This window comes from Mycteria americana, chromosome 2, assembly GCF_035582795.1.
Source record: "Mycteria americana isolate JAX WOST 10 ecotype Jacksonville Zoo and Gardens chromosome 2, USCA_MyAme_1.0, whole genome shotgun sequence".
Classification (NCBI taxonomy): Eukaryota; Metazoa; Chordata; class Aves; order Ciconiiformes; family Ciconiidae; genus Mycteria; species Mycteria americana.
This window is the reverse complement of record NC_134366.1, coordinates 108,631,735-108,653,834: the sequence shown is the minus strand read 5'-3', so window position 1 is coordinate 108,653,834 and position 22,100 is coordinate 108,631,735. Positions and strand designations below refer to the sequence as shown.

Here is a 22,100-nt window from a genome sequence, read left to right as displayed (position 1 = left end):
TTCAGTTCTTGTTGGCTCAATCTTCCAGACTGCCCAGACTTGTGTGTATGATGGCTCTACTTTCTGGCATATATATCTTTCCTCCCAGCCTGGTGTCACGTGCGAACTTGGTGATGACACTTTCAATACCACCGTCCGGATTGTTCACAAAGATGTTGAATACTATTGGACCCAATACTGACTTCTGAGGTACCCCACTCACACTCTCTGGCCAGAGTCCAACCTGCTGCTCAAAGCAGGGTCAGCTATGAGATCAGACCAGGCTGCTCAAGACTTCATCGGGTCAGGTCATGAAAACCTCCAAAGATGGAGACTGTGCTACCTGTCTGGGCAGCCTGTTTCATGGCTTGTCTGTTCTCACGGTGACCAGAAGTTTTTCCTTATATCCAATTGGAACCTTCCTTGATTTGATATATGCCCTTTGTCACTTATCATCCCACTAGGCAGCGGGGTGAAGAGCCTTGCTCCTTCTTTCCAGTAACCCCTTACAAGAACTGGAAGGCTGCTGTTAACAAGCCCGCTTCCCTCAGCCTCTCCTCACAAGGCACATGCTACTCTCTGACCAGGTTCTTTTACATATTCCATGCATGAAGGATTTAATGTTTAACACCAAGCCTACTGGTTTTTTAAGTTATCTTATGTTACATGGGATTTTGATCTATCAGAGTGATACAGCAATGTACTTAAATCACAATACAGGTACGAATCATACTTAGGAGAGTATCGCAACCGTAATATGCAGTTGAGTCACAATACAAATGTGATTTCCATTACTAATCTCTAGAATATATTCACCGTCATGATGCTGGGTGTTCCCAGCCTCCGGGAAGGAGTATGTGGGTTGAAACCCACTCAAGCCCCTAGCTCTCTTCAGAGTTCTTCCTGTTTGTTGTTTGTATTTTATACTCTGCATTGGGCTGAGCCGTGCTGATATATTTGCATTCTTTTGATTAATTCGGGAGCCAAGGCCTACACAGCCAGTTCATTCACCCAGCTGATACAGCCATTTGCCTAGAGCAAAGGCTACCTTCTGGTTCCCTTTCTGCTGAAGTAAGTTCACAGCTGTGCAACAGCTATGCTCGGTAATTCACACATCCTGCCATCCCCAGGCCTGCCCTGCTCACCTTGCCTGCATACTGTGGGATGCCCACCTCGGTATTACACGCTGCTCCTGGCTCCCTGCCCCTCAGCGACCAAATGGCCCTTGCTGCTCCCCGGCAGTCTAACTCTATCCTGCCTGGATCCAGACAGGTGGTGAGAGGTAGGAGAAAGGACTGACTGGAGGGAAACCTAGATAGCTGGGGACCGAGGTGGTCCTGGATTTCTTCCTGGCCTATTTGAGTGCTGTTTCCTTCGTTAGCACCAAAGACGGCTTCATTCTTCCTGACCACTGATGAGCCCCCACTAGAACATCAGGCATCTTCATTCAGCTGCTGCATTACTTGTGCTGCTCCTGTAGGAGCTCCGCTTGGACCTCTCTCACCTTGGTGGAGGGTCAAATGCCCTGCTAGGCTCCAGTCACTAGGTCCCTCTGAGCAGTCCTTTGCCATGTTAATCTTCTTCGGTTTCACTTTGTTAAGAAAAGGTTTTTTAAAAGCGGGATGCAGGAGGCAAATGGTCTGTCTCATGTGCCAGGTGCTAGAAGAGGGATGCCAATGAGAGATACCTTGCTACTAGGTTTTATACTTCCATAGTTCTCTGTCCTCTTGTCCTGTGTTCCTAGAGGAGGTGATGGTCAGGATCTCTTCCTGCAATCAATCATTACAAGGTTTAATGTTTGTTACTACACATAGCACCTTGTTCAGCTGTAGGTTTGTTTACAGGGCTAATCCTAGGCCAGGATCAAAATTAAAAACAAGTAAATCGGACAAGGTGTGATGCTCCTATGATTTGTTTTACACACTTGTAAATAGTTAGAGACACAACAAGAATTATGGTTGGGTTTTTTTTTCACTTTTGCCTGAGAATAACTGAAGAGGGCTTCTCAATTTTTTGTCTTTTACAAATCTTGCTATACAGTGCAGGAGATCTGTGTGTAATTGTGAGGGGAAAAGTTCATTAAATTAAAATATGGTATGTGCCTGTAGTTATAGTGTAGGTTGTTTGAAGGCTAGTTTCCCAGTGATTGATTATCTTACGTAAGGGTTTTAAAACTTAGCAACTCTTGTTCCCTTTCTCCATGTAAAACAACTCCAAATGATTTCTATTTTCATTTTCTCAATCGTTATATTTTTCTCCTCTTTCAGTGCACAGGAATTGGAGTCATAAAGATACCGTAATGTGAATAGATTTGTCTTAGAGTTCATGAGGTCAAACTTGCTGGTCTTCCCATATGACTAACAGTGCAAAAATCTGGAATCAACTCAGTTAATCTTGGGCATAAAATAACCGGCACTGAAGAACTGCACATCCATAAATCAATAGAGACTAACCTCTGATTTATTTCTTTTTGGGTCACGTGTTCTACTTTCACCATAAAAGCAGATAAAGGTAACTATAATTAAAATGTCTATTTCCTTCTCTACTATTTGTGTTAACATTCATGCTATTGAATATACCCCTTTCATAATACTATATTTTTTCAGTATTCTACAGTTATTGTTTCATTAAAAATACCCCTGTGATATTAACTGTATAATAAATTACAATTCAAAATAAAATATCAGCCATTTCATCCATGAGAGAGAATAATAAAGCCATAATAAAAAGGAATAAAGTTTAGCAATATGATAATGTAGCATGAGTTTTTTATAGACTCCATGTAAATGTTAAAATCTATAAATTTTTTATATTGTGTAAAATTGTAAAAAATAGTAATGAAGGGGGTGGGGAGAGGGAAAAAAAGCAACATTAGCAGGCTGGTTTAATCCTGAAATTGCTGTTATTCTGATTTCTTTTTATAATCTGAAAAACAGTGTATAAAAATGATGCGTTTGCGGCTTATCTTATTTACTGTAGGTATTAAAGGTAAATTGAAGACGGAAAACTGTGGGTTTCCACTTTCCAGCCCACAGTATTGGTAAGCGAAGAAACTCTAAAGGCTAACTCTCTTCTTGCTTCCTTTGTTCACACCTAGTATCCCTGTACGTACTCTGCCCTTTATTTTTCCAACTATGTTTCACAAAACTTCTGCATTTGGCTTCTTTTTATGTATTTGGGTTCTAACTGAAGGTAGAAGGATGTGCAAATATGGGAAGGAGAGGATAGGACACGAATTCCTCCTTGCAACCATTTTCTTCTTGTTGCATCATCCTTCACACCACACTGGTAGGATATGAATTTAAAACCTTCATTTTCTTGTAGGCTAATGATAATTTATTTAATTGTACTAGTCCAATACTTAATATTTCTTCTGACAGCAGATTGCACAAGGCATTTGCAATTTGATATAAATAAAACTCTCTTAAATAATTTTTTTATTTAAATAAAGGAGAAAGGAGGAAAGATATACACACAAAGAGTATGGATTTCTAAAACAGGTTCAATACAGTTACAAATAATTATTGCTTTAAAAACCTGCCATTTTGGAAACTCAGCACTGGTCAGCCTTGTTTTCTTGTATTGTGTTGGTCTAGAGACAGCACAACAAAATGTACTTGATATCCCCTAGAACATGCTGACTTGTAAAATATGGGGGCACTTACTGTCCTCTCGTGATGGAGCTGCTTCTACTTAATTGACAGGTGGTTTGCCACTGACAAGGACATCGTACATTCTACTTGCATAATCAAGATTCTTGTTGGATTTCCAAAAAGGAAGAGAGGAAGTAGAGAGGAAACAAAGCTACACTGGCATAACATAAGGAACTGACTGAGCACTTCCACTTCTGAAACAAATTTCTTTCTTCTCTAAACGTAAAACTTCGTTTTCATGTGTGGGTCTTTAAAACAGCAGTAGCGAAAGGACAGTATGGGACTAGATGAAGAGATGCCCAAGAGAACATATCAGTATGAGTTCTCATATCAATGGTTAGCTTTCCTCACACACAGCAGTAGCACTCAACAGTTTAAGACAGAAAAATTAAGATAAATACCGGACACAGCAAAAAATCCTGAGGCAATTTATACAGATGTAATGTTATTCTTCAAGCTGCAATCCACCCAGGATTACTGAGGATTACTGAACCTAAACCACAAAGAACCAAAGAGGAGTTGATTTGTGCCTCCCCTGTCAAGAGGTAACCTAGGGCAGATTAATTAAACAAGAAAAAAAGCCATCGTCTTTGTATCTCCTGCCTTATCCCATGCCAAGGAGGTGGGCTCTGGGGGAGACAGCATAGAGTTCCCCTCCAGCAGGAGAAAGCGAGAAGGGACAGCAAAGAGGGAGACTATGCAACTATACTGCAGTTATGAATGGTGTGGAGAAGATGGATAGGGTTTAGTTGTTCACTGTCTCTTCTAAAGGAAAAATTAAGAGGCTTAAAATGAAGCAAGCAGGAGGTAGATTCAAAACAGTCTGAAGAAGGTGGTCTTCATGCAATGGGGAGTTAAACTGTGGAAGTCCTTGTAGCTGGGTGTTATGAATGTAACCCTTCCCATGAATTTCAAAGGGAAAATGGAAAAAGTGATGGAGAAGAAATCCATTTGAGTAACACAAAGAAACCACAACTGGCTCAAGAAGTCCCTCAGCTGTCAGGGAGCCACAAGAGTGAGGGTGCTCCATAAGGGCACATAAGTCAGGAGCCGAGGGTTATCCCAGCACACGGGGCAGTGACCTGACCAGCCGAGGCACAGCTCCACTGTACCCAAGCAGGTTGGTGGCAGTGACAGGGTCTCCCAACAGCCCAGCAGTCATTAAACCAACAGGCCTTACTGGCCCTGACCAGCCCCACCTGGGACCTCCACCCACACCCACTGCTCATGGGCGCAGGGGCTCCATTTACGCTCAGGCCAGGGCCTCCAGTTTCTGCATGAGCTGTGTTGTAGGTGTACCTCTTTCTAGTCCTGTCCTGTCTGGCTTTCCTGGTTTGAACCTGGACCTGACATGTTACCTTGTTTCTGCCTGATGATCACTGAATTGTTCATAGGACGTTCTTTTGACACCACCCCTTCTCTAGCTGGCCAGTTCAAGAGCTGTGGGGCTGCACCTTCTCAGTGAAATCATTGCCCAGCCTTCGTTGTGGCCATCCTTGGCTCCCGGCTTGTTCTTCTCAGGCCCTGAGCTGAGTACCATGGAGCCTGGCCGCCAGACTAAGCCAGGGCTTGCCCCCATAGCCTCCCTGCACCTAGGTGTCATAAGACTTGACCCCATGGCCACCCTGCAGTTTCTGTTTCGACCCCAAGCCCCGGGCAGAACTGAGATCAGTATGCGAAGACAGATCACAGCCGTGTAGGTTTCTCTAACCTTTCCTGCACCCAGAGTGACACCCCCTGCCCACCAACTCCTTAGTGCCTTTTGGGAGCATTTAGGCTTTGTCATGCTCCAAATCAGCAGCCCTCAAGGAGCATCTCAAGGACAATCTGGTACGTGGGTTAATCTGCCCCTCTACCTCCATGGCCAGTACCCCATAATTTTTGTCAAAAAGAATTATGGGGGTTTCTGACCCTTCACAGAAGGAGCCTGCCACCTTAAGGTGTCTTCAGCCTATGTGGGATCCACACACGAGCAGTTGGGGTCCACCAGGTACCCCAGGAACTCCACCCTGTGCTGTTGAAAAGAGCAGATCTCTGGGGTTTGACATGCAGCCACCACTATGCAGGTGGCTCAGGACCTCCCCGGCACAGTCTTTGTGCCTGTTGAGCATCAGAGAACATGAAGATGTCAAGAATGCCACTACATAGTTACAAAACGATGGAAGGTGGTCAGAGCACAGAAGAGACCAAATGGTATTGCAAGATCCTCACAGTGTCTGCATCTGGTTCAGAAAGCAGTTTTCCACTCCTTCCCTTCTAGCATGCAGGGACTGCAGTTTCTTAGAATTTGCCAGCTTCTTTTGATGACTTGTAACAGGGTTTTCCAGTATTATGGCTCCTGTAACAGCACCTACTTGGAAGGGACCTCACTTTCTATGGGCCTAAGAAGCACACGCAGCTTTTGAGGAACTGAAACGGGCATTCACCATAGCCTGCCTCACAGTCCCGCCCAGGCCCTGGCATTTCATTGTGGAAGCAGATGCTTCTCTGTCATAGGGGCCATACTCTCCCAGAAGCTGGCCCAAAGCAGGACCCAGGACCCTATGCCTATTTCTCTAGGCAACTCACCCCCACTGAGAGGAATTATGATGTCTGGGACAAGCAGCACCTGAAAATCAAAGCTGCCTCTGAGGAGTGGTAGCACATTCTTTAGGTAGCAGAAGAACCAACAGTGGTGCTGACCTACCACCAGAACCTGGAATACAATTGAGGGATGAGTTGCTTCTCTCCCCACCTTGTCTGCCAGGCTTCTCTCTCTCCACACTTTGTTAGCTGTCCATTCATCACTAACTTTGATTTCCAACCCAAAAGTCTGCAAGCCATACCAGCTGCAGGTACCTGCACCTCACATGTACCTGCACCAAGTGACTGTCAGAGCAGGGGGTTTGTCGGTGCAACTGACAACACAGTTGCCATTTCTACCACAGTAAAAGCAATCCCCTTTTCTCCACCTGTGTTCTCATTCTTGGGATGAGGGGTGAGGTAGATGGTGTCTATGTCCATGGGCTCTTCTTCTGGGGGTAGTAAGGAAGGTGGAGCAAAACATGGCAGAGGTCTGCATATGCTCCTCCTGGCAAACCTAGGCGCTTCTCCAGTGATAGGTCCATCTGACAGGCTGCCCCAGGCTCTGGCCATCTCGTTTTTGAGGGCCTCAGACAGCCCTAGACTTCAGAGGATCATAAGGGCTTGCTCTTCACACTGTTTCCACAATAAACCCCATGAATTGAATTGTGTAGTTAGTGGCCAACTACTTCCCCTGCTGGAGCAAGGGAAGCCTTGGCCACTGCACAGTTGTGGTCCCCCCAAAACCACTCCAAATCTGGAGTAAGTCATCAGGTTTTGGAGCATAGGGCCATTATCTTCCACATGGTCCAAATCCACTCTTAGGTTGCCCTGAGAGCTGGGAGATTATTACTCCCAAGCATCTAATGCTCCTTGGGATATACAGGCCCTGGATAGGCCGTAAAGATTAGCCATATCTGACTAATAAATCCCAATACTATTGTCCAAGTCCCCACTGAATGGTTCTAGAATTGGGGAGCAAGAGATGCTGAAGCAGCCTGAAAGGCTGTGCCATGCCTCTCCATGCTGACCACAGCTTCCTGCAGGATTCTGAAGTTAACCTGCAGCTGATGAGCAGCCTGAAGGCCAGGCTCCACGACAGTCAGCTCAGGGCTTGAGATGGCCCAACCTACCTGTCAGGAAGCAGCAAGACTGGGGCTGCTCTGCACGGGATGACAGTCAAAAGCTGAGGGAGACCCTATCACAGAAGGACAGTGATCTCACCAACCAGGGAACAGCACCCAAGCAGGGCAGCCTGGTGACAATAACAGGTTCAGTCAGACAGTCCAGTGACCACCAGGTAAACGTGAGATGGCAGGTCTAGTCCATGTGCAATTCATGAAATCCAGTCAACAAGAGCTGCAGGGCACAGGGCTAGGCACGCGCCTGCCATCAACACAGCTCAGGAAAGGGCTGGAGGCCAAGGTTTGTGCATAAATGGAGCTACCCCCAGAGCTATGCTGGCAAGCGTGCACCGGCGTGTACCTTAGGCTCCAGGTTAACTCCAGTGCAATCTGGAGAGAAAAATGTAACATAAACTAAGCAGCCACAGGAATTGGCTCCAACCATCTTGCACCTTCTAACTGGAGCTTAAAACCCAGGCCAAATATGTCTTGAAGGTGTAAATGTCAATGACAACAGATTATTTTCACACTCTCTTCAGGCCCTTCAGTCACTCACTGCTACACCCTGAAAAAGCTGCACAAAGATTTAGGAAAACTTTTAAGTGGTGGGGAAGGAGCACAAATGCAGGAACAGGCAAGAGAGACGATAGATTCAGGCTTGTCAGTTCTTCTGACATGAACAGAAATGTTGGAACCAGGGCCTGTTGAGACCACCCGCTCCCAATCCACAAAGAATAACCATTACAGCATTCCAACTTCCTGATTAAAGACAAGGACAGACTTTGTTTGTGGATTTTTGTTTGTTTCACTTCAAATAAAAGCCTTATACTGAGACCTGGGTTGCAGTCCTAAGCAACAGAAAGACTGTTGTGAAGTACTAAATGTGAAAATGCCTGAAATTTTATCTTAAATATAAAAAGCAGAATTTGGACTACTAAATTGTATTTTATAGATAAAACTGCATTTCAAAGAATGAGGAAATTGTAGTTACTCAATCCATTTTCAGACTTAAAACCCAACTGTATGGATTGTGTGTTTTTGGAAACCAAACAGAACCAACTAAAGATGCGCTAAAAAGAGAGGTAGATGAAAAAATCAGGTGTTCCTTGACCAAAACCAGGTATTACACTTGAAAAAAAAGTCAAATTACTGTCACATGTGCAGTCATTGCATTAGGAGAAAAGTATCCCCCAGCTAAACTATTCAGAAAAATTGTACCGAAAAGTTACCACTAAAACAGGCAAAATAAAATGTCTTTATTGCCTGCTCCAGATTACCTGGTGTGCTGTCATTTAGAATGAAACGTTAAATAAAGGGGATATCATTTAAGTCTCTACAAACCAGAACTCTCAAAGTAAAATTACATCCTTAAGCACTGCAGGTATTTGCATAGACGTAGAATTTTAGCACTAACATTTTTGCCCAGAGTAGTCCAATGTCCTTGGTTTTATTCTAGTCTCAGCTTCCTCCTGCTCTCATGCCTGTACGCTTGTTTATGACACACAGTGTGACTACATGTTGCAATTTAAGAAAAGTACAGTAAAAGGCCAATCATTTTAAAACCATACCACTCATATCCCTAACAGTGTTGGTTTTTTTAAACATGCAGTTGGTGGACTGTGCAATTCTCTCCATACTTCAACTAAGATAGCTCTTTTACTTAAAAATTACTGATGAACATTTTAAATACACAAAAATAAATCTCTGCTTGTCTATCTGTAAAAATCCGCATTTTATAAATTGAATCAGCCATACCGTACAGTATTAAGGTAAAATGTGCAATAATTTCCTAGTAAGTTACTGCCATTTAACTACGCATTCTTCCAAGGCACAGTACACAAAAGAACTCCTACAATGGTGGATCAGCCTACCACATGAAAATTTTTACCTTCTAATGAGACGGTGGGACATGTTTTGCTCATTCTTTGTATCGAGTGACATAAGGCAGCAAAAGAAGCCTAACAAGGAAATTCAGATGTCCCGGGTTCTTCATCATAGTCACAATGAATACTGGTCCCCTATACAAATGAGAGATACAACGCTGTAAAATATAATATGGGAATATAATTTTATTGTGTTAATCTGCATATGTATTGGTACAGCTGTTCTGTGAATGCTTCTGAGGAAAATTTTTCCATAACTCTGGCTCTCCCAGCTGCTCCCATTGTATCCTTTAAGAGAGGATCTCTCACAATTTTTTCCATGGCCTCAGAGAATTGAGTTGGCAGAGGATCACACAAAAATCCTGTAACGTTATGCAAGATTGATTCTAAAGGACCACCTGAATTAACTGCTACAACTGGACATCTCATATACATTGCCTCCAGAGGAACAATGCCAAAATGTTCATTGCTTGGTGTATAAAGCACACATACAGCATTACTAAAAAGAGAGATTTTCTGTTCATCTGAGAATGATCTCAGAAAAGTGACATGGTCATTAACACTAAGCTTGGCTGCGAGTCTCCTCAGCTCTTCATAGTGCTCCACATTTTCCAGAACCCGTTTATCATAACCACCTGCCATAACCAGGTGAACTTCATTCCACTCATGAGAATCAAGTCTTCCTCGAAGCTCGTGCAAAGCTTCAAGAGCCAGTGCTAGATTCTTCTTTCTCTCATACCTATTAATGGAAAGAAACAAGAACTTTTTCTCTTTGGGTATCAGGTCAGCTATGTCCACAGGAACTACTGTTTCAAAGCTACTGATATTGAGCGATGGGTAGAGGACATCTGGGTTTATGTGAGATAAGGACTTAAACGTGTCCTTGAACACACTGGCGGTGAACCTGCTGTTCACAACAATACAGTCTGCCATGCCAGTTGTGTATTCTTCTAGCCAGTCGAGCGGTAATCTGTAGATGCGCTTCAGGAGAGATTCTCTCTTGGTCAGAAGCTGATCAGGAAAGTGACAGTAAAACAAAACCTTCTTACGGGTTCTGGCCAGTCTAAGTACAGGAATGCAAGCCGACACCTAGCGCAACCAGGAGAGACAGGACAAGAAGAGACATTCGTTATTTGTGTTAGCGCCGCTGGTGTGTACGTGGGATTTCAAAGCCATACCCTTTGCAAGCCAAGTGCCTTCTCCCTCTCCCCTCCACAAGCGCATCAAGCTGCACTCCCTCGCCCAGGACCTCCCGCTGCGGCTCTGCATTTCCTCCCTCACCTCGGCCCGAGAGGCCACCGAGACCCCTTCCCCGCCCAGGCCCCGTCAAGCCGCGGGACCTCCCCACGCACCTCCTCCTCCCAAGGCCCACCACCAGGGGACAGCTGGGAGGGGAGCCCAAGCGGCAGCAGCTTCCTCCCCCTCCAGCCGCCCCGGAGCCCGCCAGCAGCCCCGCCTCCCCTCGGGCCTTCCCCCCACCGCAGCAGCGCGGCCGCAAATGGCGGCGGCGGCGATCCCCGCCCGCCCGGGCCCGCCCCGCACCTGGTCGCAGACGAAGGCGTCCGCCCGCTCGCCGCTGAGCAGCAGGACGTACAGCGCCACGAAAGCCATGCGCAGGGCGGCGCACAGCGCGTGCCCGCGGCCCCACAGGCTGCGCGGCAGCCACCCGCCGGCCCGCCGCACCGACAGCCCCCGCGTCTCCGCGAAGCAGCGCGTGGCGTCGTAGTGCGCCGTCCAGATCTGCACCCGGCAGCCCCGCGCCTGCATCGCCAGCGCCGCGTCCACCACCAGCCGCTCCGCCCCGCCCAGCCCCAGGTCCGGGTGCAGGAACAGCACGGACGGGCGCTCCCCGGCCGCCGCCATGGCCGCTGCGGGGGGGACGGGGACGCTCCCGCCGGCCACGTAGCGGGCAGCGGCGCGCATGCGCGGCGCAACGACCGCAGCAGGACACGTCAGCCTTCCTCCCGGGCCTTCCCTGTCGCCCCACCCGCCGGGCGGCCCGGGCGCCGCCCGGGGCCTCGTCCCGCTCGTTCCCTGCTCGGCCGCCCCGGCCCGGCCGCCGGTGAGGGAGCGGGCGCGACTCAGGCGTGGCGTGGGGTCAGCTGGCTCAGAAAGCGGCCGCTGAGGGAGGGGGGGGAGGGAGAAGCGCCGGCGCTGCTCAGGCATCATCCCGGGCAGCCGCCAGGCCCCGGGAGGCGCGGCGCGGGGGCGGGGCCTGCTGCGGGCAGGGACGTGGCCGGAGCGGCCGTGCGGGAGCGTGTGTGAGGCTGTGTCGACCCCCGAGCCAGCGCCGCCGTCGCCATGGTGAGGTTCTGCCCGGGGCAGGGGGTGGCTGAGGCGCTCCCTCTCCCCTGGCCGTGTCCGCCGCCGCTCACCCCCTCCCGGTTCTCTCCTCTCTCCGCAGCCCGGGCCCAGCCCCAGCGCCACGAGTGTCGGCTCCGCCGGCCGCTCCCCCAGCAAGGCCGTGGCTCCCCGCGCGGCGGGCTCCACCGTCCGGCAGAGGTAGGTGCCCGCGGCGTCTTCGTAGTGGGGGCAACCCTTTCCCCCCCGTTCTTTGTGCTCTGTGGCCGGGCAGCCCCAGCGGGGGGCAGAGGGACGATGGAAGCGGGCAGAGCTGTGTGCTTCCGTGGGGTGTGTGGGCAGGGCTCCTGTGGGTCTAACTCACTGGTCCACGGTGCACCTGGCTGTATCCCCCGGCGGTGCTATGCCAGCCATCGTGCCCTCTGCTTGCCTGGCTGCATAGGCTGATGCCTTCTGCTTGCCTGGCAATACAGGCTGATGTGTCTTGCTTCTGCAGAGTCTCTTGGGGTGCTTAGTGGCACTGCTAACTAAGCTGGCAGACTGCTAACGTATTTTGCTTCATTTTGTTATCCCCTAAAGGAAGAATGCCAGCTGTGGGACAAGAAGTGCAGGCCGTGCCACTTCCACAGGTACTGGTGGGATGTGGCGATTCTACACTGAGGACTCTCCAGGGCTCAAAGTGTAAGTTGGACACATGGGTCGTGGCAGGCATGGGGGCTATGTATTTCACTTGCTTACGTAGTCTTTCAGTCTTTGAATTGAGAGATCAATGTTCTGGTCTGCATGGGAAAACATGCTGAATTGATGGCTGCTTAGATAGATTTGGGATGAAATATTTTATTTAATCTGTAAACCTGGAGAGGTAGTTTTTAAAGCTATAGTGGCTTGAAAAAGGTAGGTACAAGTTATATTTTGTAATTGCCTAGACTTACCTTAAGTGGTCTTTGAAGACTGCAAGCAGTCCCTTTGAAGCTGGGAAAGATTACTTGTCACAGTGAATTTAGGCATTTACATGCATGTTTTGGTTATCTTTAATTAAACTTTTGTTTTTTCTTTATTAGTAGGTATGTTGTGATCCTGCGCGTGTCCGTCCCGTCCCCCCCTTGAAAACATATTACTGATAGGCCACATGCTTGCAGAATCTCGGGTGTTTTTATTACAAAGCTGAAGATAAATTATTTTAGCTAAGCTTGCAAAGCAAATAGTATTCCGATACCTTGTATATCTGTGTTTTTACAAGGTGAATATTGCAAGATTATGGCCAAATATCTGGTGGTAGTGTCCCTTAAGGTGTAGAGAGAGCCTAAGTTTCTACTTTTTGGCCAGTTTGAGTCATTCAGATCAGTTTCCGAAACAAGCTTTGCAGCCTAATACTTGGGTAACAAAGCCGGGAGGTGTATTTCAGCTGATGGGTGGATGCTGTCATACTCTGAGTGGGAGTTTGTGCTTCTTGTAGAGTTATACTTCATGGCCTCTTATTCTTACTGGGTTGAAGAGACTCAAGACACTCAGGGATGTCCCTATTGCTGCTTTTTTTTATAGAATTCTAGAAATTTTCTAGTATTTTATTTATCTAGTTTTCTAGTATTTTATTTTGGAGCCCTTTAAGAGGGCTGCTGCTGGCTGCACTAACAGAACATTTGGGGAACAGCTGGTGATAGTCTAGTTAGTGATTATTCCATGAGTAATCCTTCCTCTGAAGTTGTCTTACGTGTTTTCATTTTCATATGTGCTTGACACTTAAAAAATAAAAACTATACAGCAAACCATTAAAGTAGTGGTGTTCTGCTACTGCAGGTCTTGCTTTCTCCATTCTGAATCCAGGTAGGAGACAAGGCAAAGGAAAGAAAAAGACAGTGAGCAGCAATAGTGTTCTAGAGCAAATCTATGCAGATAGGCAACTAATTTCTGTGTTGTTTGGTCTATTGAAGCTCATTTTAAAAAAATGAATAAAACCAAACTGAGAAAAGCAGAAGTGTTCTACCATTGGGTAGATTTTTTTTTTTCACAGTAGACTTGTGATACAAGCTGTCAAAGCAGCTTTACCAATTTCAGTAAGTCTCCTTGTGAATCCTTTGGTTTCACTTTTGATGTTGAACGGCCACTCAGTTGTTCTAATCTCCAATACACGCAGGTCAGTAGATAGAGGGGTTTTTGTTGTTTGTTCCCCCCCCCTTCTATTTATGTTGCAGCACAGTGGTTCCCAATTTAAGGTTTTGGAATGCTGGGAGTGGTTTTTTTGCAAGCTACCATGGGTAACTGTATGGTCAGGCTTTTAATGGAGGAAACAAATCTGTAAAAGTGAGCTGGTTTTACAAATCACCTGCACACTAGATGTAACACTTTCTGAACCATGGCTTGGGAGAGACTTTCTTGCTTACAGCTTTCCATGTGTTTTTCTACATATGTTTTTTCCATAGCAACCAATTGTTACAATCTGTCCTATTCAGTAGGCTTAAAAATGAAAATGGGTTGTAGAGGGGTTGTGGTTGCCTCAGTAAAGTGCTTCAGCGAAAGTTGTTTTTAAAAATGGTTGTGATCACTACTGCATAAAGCAGTGTGAAAGCTTAGCCTGGTGGTAGGGGGTTTTTGTGCTTTTTCATCTTGTTTAAAATATGACCTCTTAAAATTATTATGAAAAAAATACATAAAACTACCTGAGAACAGGTTATTTCATGCTAGCTATGATCAGGAGAATTCTGCTCTAGATCAAAAGTTTTATATTTTATATTGTGCATAATTATACCTCTGATGCCTCGGGTATTTAGTGTCTGTACTCGACATCAGAAATAATAAATACATTGAATAAGCAAGTTTGGTTCGCCTCAGGAAAGTACATTTATCTGTAGCCCAGGGTGCTACAAAATATAGATGGCTTTAAAAACAATATTAGCAAAAGGGAGCTGTGGGGGATCTGGCTGAGAGTGGGATATGATATTTTTCTCTTTAAAACTCAGATCGAGCATCGCATACTTTGAAAAGAAGACTAAACCCGAACTTGTTGCTTTTTCTGTGGCACTTGGTACCTGTGGTTTCTGTATCTTGTCTTGAGCTTTCTTGCTTAAAGAGCTATAGGCAGTGTTTCCTGTGGAGCCATGAAAGAGAATCAAATTGGGCTTGTGGTATAATATGCAGCCTTAAGAAAGACATTCTGAGAACGCACAGCACCAAATCTTCAGAGGTGCCTGAATCATTTATTTATTTATTTGTTTAAACTGCATGGTGGGCTGAGAAGATTCAGGTGTATGGAGGAGAATTGCAGGGTTTCAGCAGGTTGTCTTTGGGACTGGAGGAAATGAGATATACATGTCAGTATTGGAAAGCTGATTATTCTGTAGGGGGATCAATGTCATCTGCATGTTTAAAAAAAAAAAAAAAAAAACACCAAACACGCAAAAAATCCCCCCTGTTTATTTCCATGTTGCTGTGTTCTGGTTAGTGGTGCTCCTCTATTCCTGTGTGCCTTCAGCAAAGAGTAGCTTATGTATTACTGCTACTAAAGGCTCAAATGAATTAAATAGTAATTCAGGTGTGGTGTAAGGACTTTGTGCACCTGATATCATCACGATTCATATTATGTAGGACATAAACTTCAAATATGTGTAAAACACTGGGGATTGAGAAGTACGTTCTGTTGCTTAGTGAAAGATATCCCTTGAGAGGGATTGCTTATGTAGTCACTGTGTGTGTGGACTTCTTTTATTTTGCTCATTTTGTCATTGGTTTATTTGCTAATGTCTGTGTTCAGGGTTCTCCATACCCAAATAAGTCTAGGTATGATAGATAATAATTGAGTTTTAAAACTCAATGTAAGATTATAGTTACGAACACTTGAAGTATATGGACCATCATCTCATAGAAAAATATGTTAGCAAATTGTTTCAATCCATTTTCAGTTACTTTTTTACTTTATATTCAAGTAACATTTACCTGCTTATAAACAGTAACCTGGAGGGTAATCCAGGCTGGATAACAGAATTCATGGTGTTTCTCCCAATAGCAGGTTGAAAATCAGAAATGAGATTGTATGAAGTGAGTGGTATGAAGCAGTGTTGAGTATGTGTAATTGTGTAATAGCGCACATAATTGTTGTGTCTCAGAACAGCGTGAAACAGCTGATTTAGTCTCTCAATGTGCACCCTAAGATTATTAAAGACTGTTTTTTAAAAACATCACTATACAATTTCTAAACAATGTGTAAAAGTGGGAAGGAAAAAAGTTAAGAAATTTGTTAGTTTATACATTTTAGGTAATGATTTAATGATGGAGTTAACTTTGACATTCTGTGTATCTTTTTCAAGAAAACAGAAGTCCTTGTCTCACACCTGCTGCTGCCATTGTTTTTTAAATTAAATAAAACCTCTGAAAAAACAGCTAATGCAAATTTTATGCCAAAATTTTACTAGCCGCTAGAGGACTCTGTTGGTTTTTGTATCTGACTACATCTCTATTCAGGTGGCTATCTTAGTAGTAAATACAGATGATAATTTTCTGGAAATTGTTTTCACAATGATGAGTAATAATCAACCATTAATTACTTTTTAAATAAGTGGGGGTTTTGGTTATTATATTGCACTTTATAGTTGCATAACATGAGCCAGCAGCAGTTTTTGATAGAGATGGCTATCTCATTTCTGTGTACTTTAAGGCATTTCTGTGGGAATGAAATAAGAGTTTTCTCGTACAATTGCTTATGAACTGATGAGTTCACTTGGCTGATAATGACTGGCCTTTGGACAAAGGAGACCTTTTTTTTTTTTTTTGTTAATGCATTTTTTTTTTTCCCTTTATTTTTAGTGGGCCTGTTCCAGTTTTGGTCATGAGTCTTCTTTTTATTGCTTCTGTGTTTATGCTGCACATCTGGGGTAAATACACTCGTTCGTAGACTCAGCTGCCAAATTAAAGCATACATCTGGGACCAAAAATGTGGTGGATCCTGGTTGTTCTTGGAGAGAGACTGAGGAAGCTTCCTATCACCTGTTGAAGTCCTGTCAACTTTGGCTCTAATACCGAATGAATTTCTCAGTTCACTATTTGTGCAGGTTTAAAGTCTGTCATGGGTCATTTTATATTTGTATATGTATGCTTAGAATACAGGTATTGCAATAAAAGTTGTATATGGAAATAGAAACAGTCTTAACTGTATTCTTTCCTCCTATTCCAACATACCACAACTAAAACATTATACTTGTGGTTTTCATATATAACCATATTTCTGAGTAAATGCCATTTGACAGTTCAAACCAGATATTTCTGTACTGTACATTGCTATATAATTTTATGCCAGAAGGTCTTTTTTTGTGAATGGGAGAGGCAAAATCAGGTGCACAAACATGCAAAGGTAACAAACGTGTTTGTTGAAATAAAAGTGAGGTACATTAGCTAAGCTGGTCATGTTCTTCTGTTAACTCCAGAAAAATAGCTGGATTGATTTAATTTATTTCCTAATTGCAAGTTAAACTTTACTCAGTGCTCATTATACATAAAAGTATATAAGTATGCTTCTTTTTCAAACTGCACTTGAGGAACAACATGAACTAGTACCTAACTGATTTTAAAAAGAATAATTGCATGGCTGTCAAAGACATATTTCTCCTGCAGGTCCAGACTCTCTCAAGGAGGCTTAGGGAGGAAAATGGAATGGGAGGACTGGAAAAGCAATGGCTGCATTTTAAATAACAGGACATGCAAACAGGCTGAAATACAGCTAAGTGGCTCTTCAGATAACCACTCCAGTTTCTTTCTGGGTGTTGTTCTTTATTTTCCTTTTGAAGAGTCAGACAGCTCTTCCTTCTCTTTCTAAAGGTACATACATATTGGTGCACTAGCATTTCAGTTGTTTCTCACTCTGATGTGGTCTTGAGATTCCAATAACCAAATCAAGCCTTTCCATACAGTTGGATAGAATTATTTTAGCCTGTTGTTCAGTTACGATTCCTGTTTGATTATCAGCTTGTAATGGGAAAACAATATTCTTGGTTATGCAGCCTTGATACAAGTGTTGACTGCCGACATGCTGTAGAAGCAGCGTCTCTTGCACACCACCTTCCTTTAAAGCAATTCTTAAAGTAGCACTACTTCTGAAAAGAAGAAACGGTTCAGAACAAAAACAAGAATAAGGAACGTGGCCTCAGGGCTATACGGATAATTGCTTTGAGCTGTGCTTATGCCATAATACCTAGTGTAAATGTAGAGAGAAAGATAGAAGACTTGGAGCAGAAACTGAAAATTGTCTTACAAAATGTAATGGTAGGAGAGTTATGTTTTCAGAGGATTGAAAGTTGAGGAACAGGGAATTGTGGTGACTCAAAGCAGTAGGGTAGCAGAATACACTAAATCGGTGGAAACTGAGCCAAATAAATCATGTATCAAAAGGAAAAGGATCCACAAATCACTTACCACTATGCATATGGAAGGGAGACAAAAACACAAGGGAAAATAAAACAAATAGGGGGATTAGCTCACCACTTCAAAAGGCGGAGATAAGGATCTCTTATTTAAATGCTTTGCCAAGCAAGAAAATAAAATCTGTAGTCAGTGATGATTTTAAGGCAAGAAAGAAAATGCTAAGAAAAGACCAAATGAAAGTCAGTTGTTCTGCTGACCATGTGGACAGACTGTGCTGCTGACTTTGTGGTACTCAAAGGGAAAGGAATAATGTACTCTAAAATAGTGTAAGGGAAAGGAATGATGGTAACGGTAATATCTAAGTAGGTAACCTTTTCTTTACTCTTGATGATACAGTTTTCTAACACAGCAGGAAACAATTTTCTTCAAAACAATTCCGGTTCCTAAAAGCTGTTTTGCCACATCAAATAATTCCATTTAAAGCCTTCCATGTTTTTGGTTGTCTGGTATCTTGCTGCTTCTAAAGACCAAAGTCAGCTACGAACTCAGAAAAAGAAAAGGGGTGGGGGGAAGGCTTACGGCTGTACAGCCTACATTTAATTCAACTGAGTATAAAAACATTGACTATTTTGACAATGCTGCCCTTGATTAAATATTTTGTTTTCTAGAATGGCCTGTATTATAGATTTTTTTGCGTAGGCTGTCAAAGTGTCTAATGTCTAGTTTTTCACAAATGACTCCCCCCCCCCCCCCCCCCCCCGGCTTTATATTTTGGAAGTGTGAGCTTTCCTATGGTTTAAAAAGCCTTGCTTTTTTCATTCATGAAAGAAATGATGCTTCAGTTGGATGCAGCTGGCTGAAACATCCATAACTTGCTTTGATGTTCCTTGTACACGATAAAAAGACAGATTTCTGTATCGTATGTTTTCAATTTGTGATTATTTTAATGATTAGCATATAAGTGTTAGATATTCGTGCTCGTATTTTTAGCATTTTGTGTACATGAGCTGTAGTGGATTCTTGCAATTGATGTGTATCAAAACTTCAGCTCCACAGAAGTACAGATAAAGAAATGCAGGTTGCAAGGACTTACCAGAAGTTTGGCTAATAATGAATGTGAAATTCTGTTTGGCCCGAGTGAATAAATTATGGCCATGCTGATAAACAGTAGCTAATCTGTAATACAGAAAACTAGTCTTTCAGGAATAGGTGGAAAAGAAGGAAGTATGGTCATCTGCAAAGCTTCATATCAGACAACTAGGAATTAGTAAGATTTGGGATTTTTATGCTTACTTGTATGTGATTGAAATACAAGCTTGGCTGAGCTGAATGTTAGAAATTGTAAATATCTTTATAGTTTACTTAAGTGTTACAGAAGGCTCTAATCTTTACTTTGTTTCCTTAACAATAAAGGTTCAGGAAATCTGGAAGAACTTGTATTTCTATAGAAGATACGATGAAGTACTAGAGTCTTTTATTCTTGACTTAAAAAAAGTATTTGCAACCTCAGCCTCCATTATTCCTCAAGTGAAGAAGGTTTTTTATAAGGAAATGGTCCTTTTGTACATGAGTACATCTGTATCACTGAAGCTTTCCCTCCCTCCCCCAGCAATAGATCTGAGTGTGTGAGCCAACTTCAGACGGATTTAAAAGAGGATTAGAAGCTGAAAGACACTGTTCTTGGGGGTTGGATGGAATAGGTAACTGGTGGAAGAGGGAGACTAGAAGTTCCCTCTGAGTAAAAGACTCTCACTTTCAGCTTGTTACCTAGGGAGAATAGTGGGAGAGCTAGACTTCTTAAATGCCTTTATGATAGGAAAAGCTTTAATCTTTGCTCTTGCACCTTTTTGCACATTGAAGTCAATCACCGACAAGCTATGGATCTGTAGGTATGTGGGCTTCATTAGTTCTGATGTTTCAGAACTACCTTTTACTTTTGCTGTCTGTGTAGAAGCCAGCTCTACTACACAAAAAGAATCTTTTGGTTTTTCCCCCTCTAGGCTTCACTATTTACTGGTATCCAGTTGGTTACATCCACGCCAACCTTTCTTGTGGTGTGCATATAGCATACGAACTCCTCGCATCTTTTGCTATCATGTCACGATAAATACTGTACCTCTGATAATCGCTCACAATGTTTCTCATTCTTGAAGAGGCCGAGGCGAAGGGCAGTTGTTCAAGTGCATGATTCATGACTGTCCTATACATACACAGCTCTTTTGCAGCAGAAGGATTTTTTTTCTTTTATCACATCAGACTCTGAATTTACCCTCCAAGAAGAAACTGTCAGCTTTTTCCAATCTCTCATCTATCTCCAGCTGTTTCTTAAGCTATCCGAGCTGATCAGACATAATATAAACTAGTGTAAGCTCTCTTCAGTACTGTTCACAGTAAGTTATAATGCCTTTACTACAGGCATAGATATATATGTCTGTAAAGATACATGCATTACATGCATGCACATGTGTGTGGTTGCTTTATCAGTTCAGAAATGCAAAAGGGTATGTCTCTGAACATGTAAGATGGTACGCCCTTATTAGACTGTGCCGTGACAGCAGTGCAAAGAAGCAAACAGAACAGCTTGTGTTCTCTTCCTCAGCTGTGTTAGCTAGAGATGAGTGGATGCTATACTGAGATCATGTGGTGAGGGCTAAATGATTTTATAAATATATTAATGGATTCTCTGAGGGGTTTGGTAGAAAAAGTTATCTTTTGGTTTGGTTTTCTTTTTTTTTTTGTGTCTGGAAAAGGAGATGCCTCATGTTTCTTCAAAGGCTAACTTGTTATATATTTCCAGCTTTGACAATAAGGCTGCATTGACATCCTCATATTAGGATTTATGTAAACCTAATTTACATTAATATACATTTATAATTACAACCATTTATATAAACGTGTTTGGTAGAAGGCTATGTTTTGTAGACTTGGCATTGTTAGTAATGTATTAAGAGTATTAATGATTCTTAACTTGGGATGTGAGCTATGAGAGGGGACTGTCTGCCTTTTGGCTTTTTTTTTATTGAGGGGAAAATTGTGTAGCATTTGTGATTTCTACTTTGATTTCAGAAGTTGGTGAAAAGAAAAGCAGGCAAAGCAAGAGCAAGTGTGAAGTTACTGAGTACACCTCATCCCTGACATGTATTATGACCTTGTCTTCTTCCTTCTATATTCTAGTTGTTTCTTTTTTTCTGGAGACTGCTGATTATACTGAATTGTGCTATGTAGTAGGATAATGCTCTGATGCAGACGTGGCAGGTAGTAACAATAGTGAACAGAACAGACCCATTTTGCTTACGACAAAATCCAAGTTCAGATGTGGATCACCACAGATTTGACACCTTTATCTCACATTCGGCTGCAGATTGCAAATAATTGTCCTTGTTCCTTATTTTGAAAGATTTTTCACACAGCTGCTTTCCAGAATAGTGTGCAATTTTTTGACCAACCAGAAATGGAGGAATTCTTTGAAGTTACACTATCATTTCATAAAACAGAACTAAGCAAAACTTTTAATGCACTGCCTCCTCCAAAGAGCTGTTTGTCTTAATATTAACAAAGTGAAATTATAGCTAGTTTAGTGTGATTTTTTTTTTTTTTTGTTCAAGCATTTATCACTGAGTAAATATACTGACCTGTTTTCCTCCTCTGATACTACAGAGAGATATCAAATATATTTACAAGTGCCGCAGAGGTAAGACATTATCTCAGTGAAATGCTTCCAAAATAAAATCAACTAAATTTACAGTCAGTATGCTCCAGTTTCAGAGGGGCCGCATCCCCAACATCTATTAATTATCAAACACCATTCTGTGAGACCTTCTTCCAAGTTTATTAGCTACTGTTCCGATTGTTTTTCTGGTAAGGTAATATGAAAAGAACCTAAAGCAATGTTGCCTTACATTCCCAAGATTGGCTGGTAAGTAATGTTACTTCTTTCTTACATAAAAGTACCATGCAGTTAGAGTACGGTATATGTTGTAATCAGTGGAGGAGATGTGTTCCTCACCTCACGAAGACATGTGTGAGGGGAAAAAACATAATAGCATGATACAAACTGCTGAGAAGTTTGCAAAGGACCAAACTATTGTAATTGAGTGTGAATCTGAACCTGATGCAGTTGGGCGGCTTGGCAGACCTAGCTTTCTAATTTTGTGCCATTGTTGTTTCCATGCTCCTTGCTGAAAAGCTTTTTTTAATCGCCTTTTATGGCATTTGGGCATGATTTTAAAAACAAACAAATAGAAATTTTA

The 22,100-nt window shown here is 43.1% G+C and overlaps 2 protein-coding genes across 2 annotated transcripts; one reads left to right on the top strand and one right to left on the bottom strand.

Moving 5' to 3' along the window:
• Positions 1-9,367: 9,367 nt before the first annotated feature.
• Positions 9,368-11,385, bottom strand: ALG2 (ALG2 alpha-1,3/1,6-mannosyltransferase). Its single transcript, XM_075494239.1, has 2 exons — positions 10,744-11,385; positions 9,368-10,290 (listed from the first exon to the last, which is right to left on the bottom strand). The coding sequence occupies exons 1-2, from the start codon at positions 11,368-11,370 to the stop codon at positions 9,388-9,390; spliced, it is 1,530 nt and encodes a 509-aa protein (XP_075350354.1). The 5' UTR covers positions 11,371-11,385; the 3' UTR covers positions 9,368-9,387.
• Positions 11,386-11,404: 19 nt separating this feature from the next.
• SEC61B (SEC61 translocon subunit beta) lies at positions 11,405-16,633 on the top strand. The gene is made up of 4 exons (XM_075494240.1): positions 11,405-11,505; positions 11,606-11,703; positions 12,082-12,183; positions 16,300-16,633. Exons 1-4 carry the CDS (start codon positions 11,503-11,505, stop codon positions 16,385-16,387), a joined length of 291 nt encoding a protein of 96 aa, XP_075350355.1. The 5' UTR covers positions 11,405-11,502; the 3' UTR covers positions 16,388-16,633.
• The last annotated feature ends 5,467 nt before the right edge of the window (positions 16,634-22,100 follow it).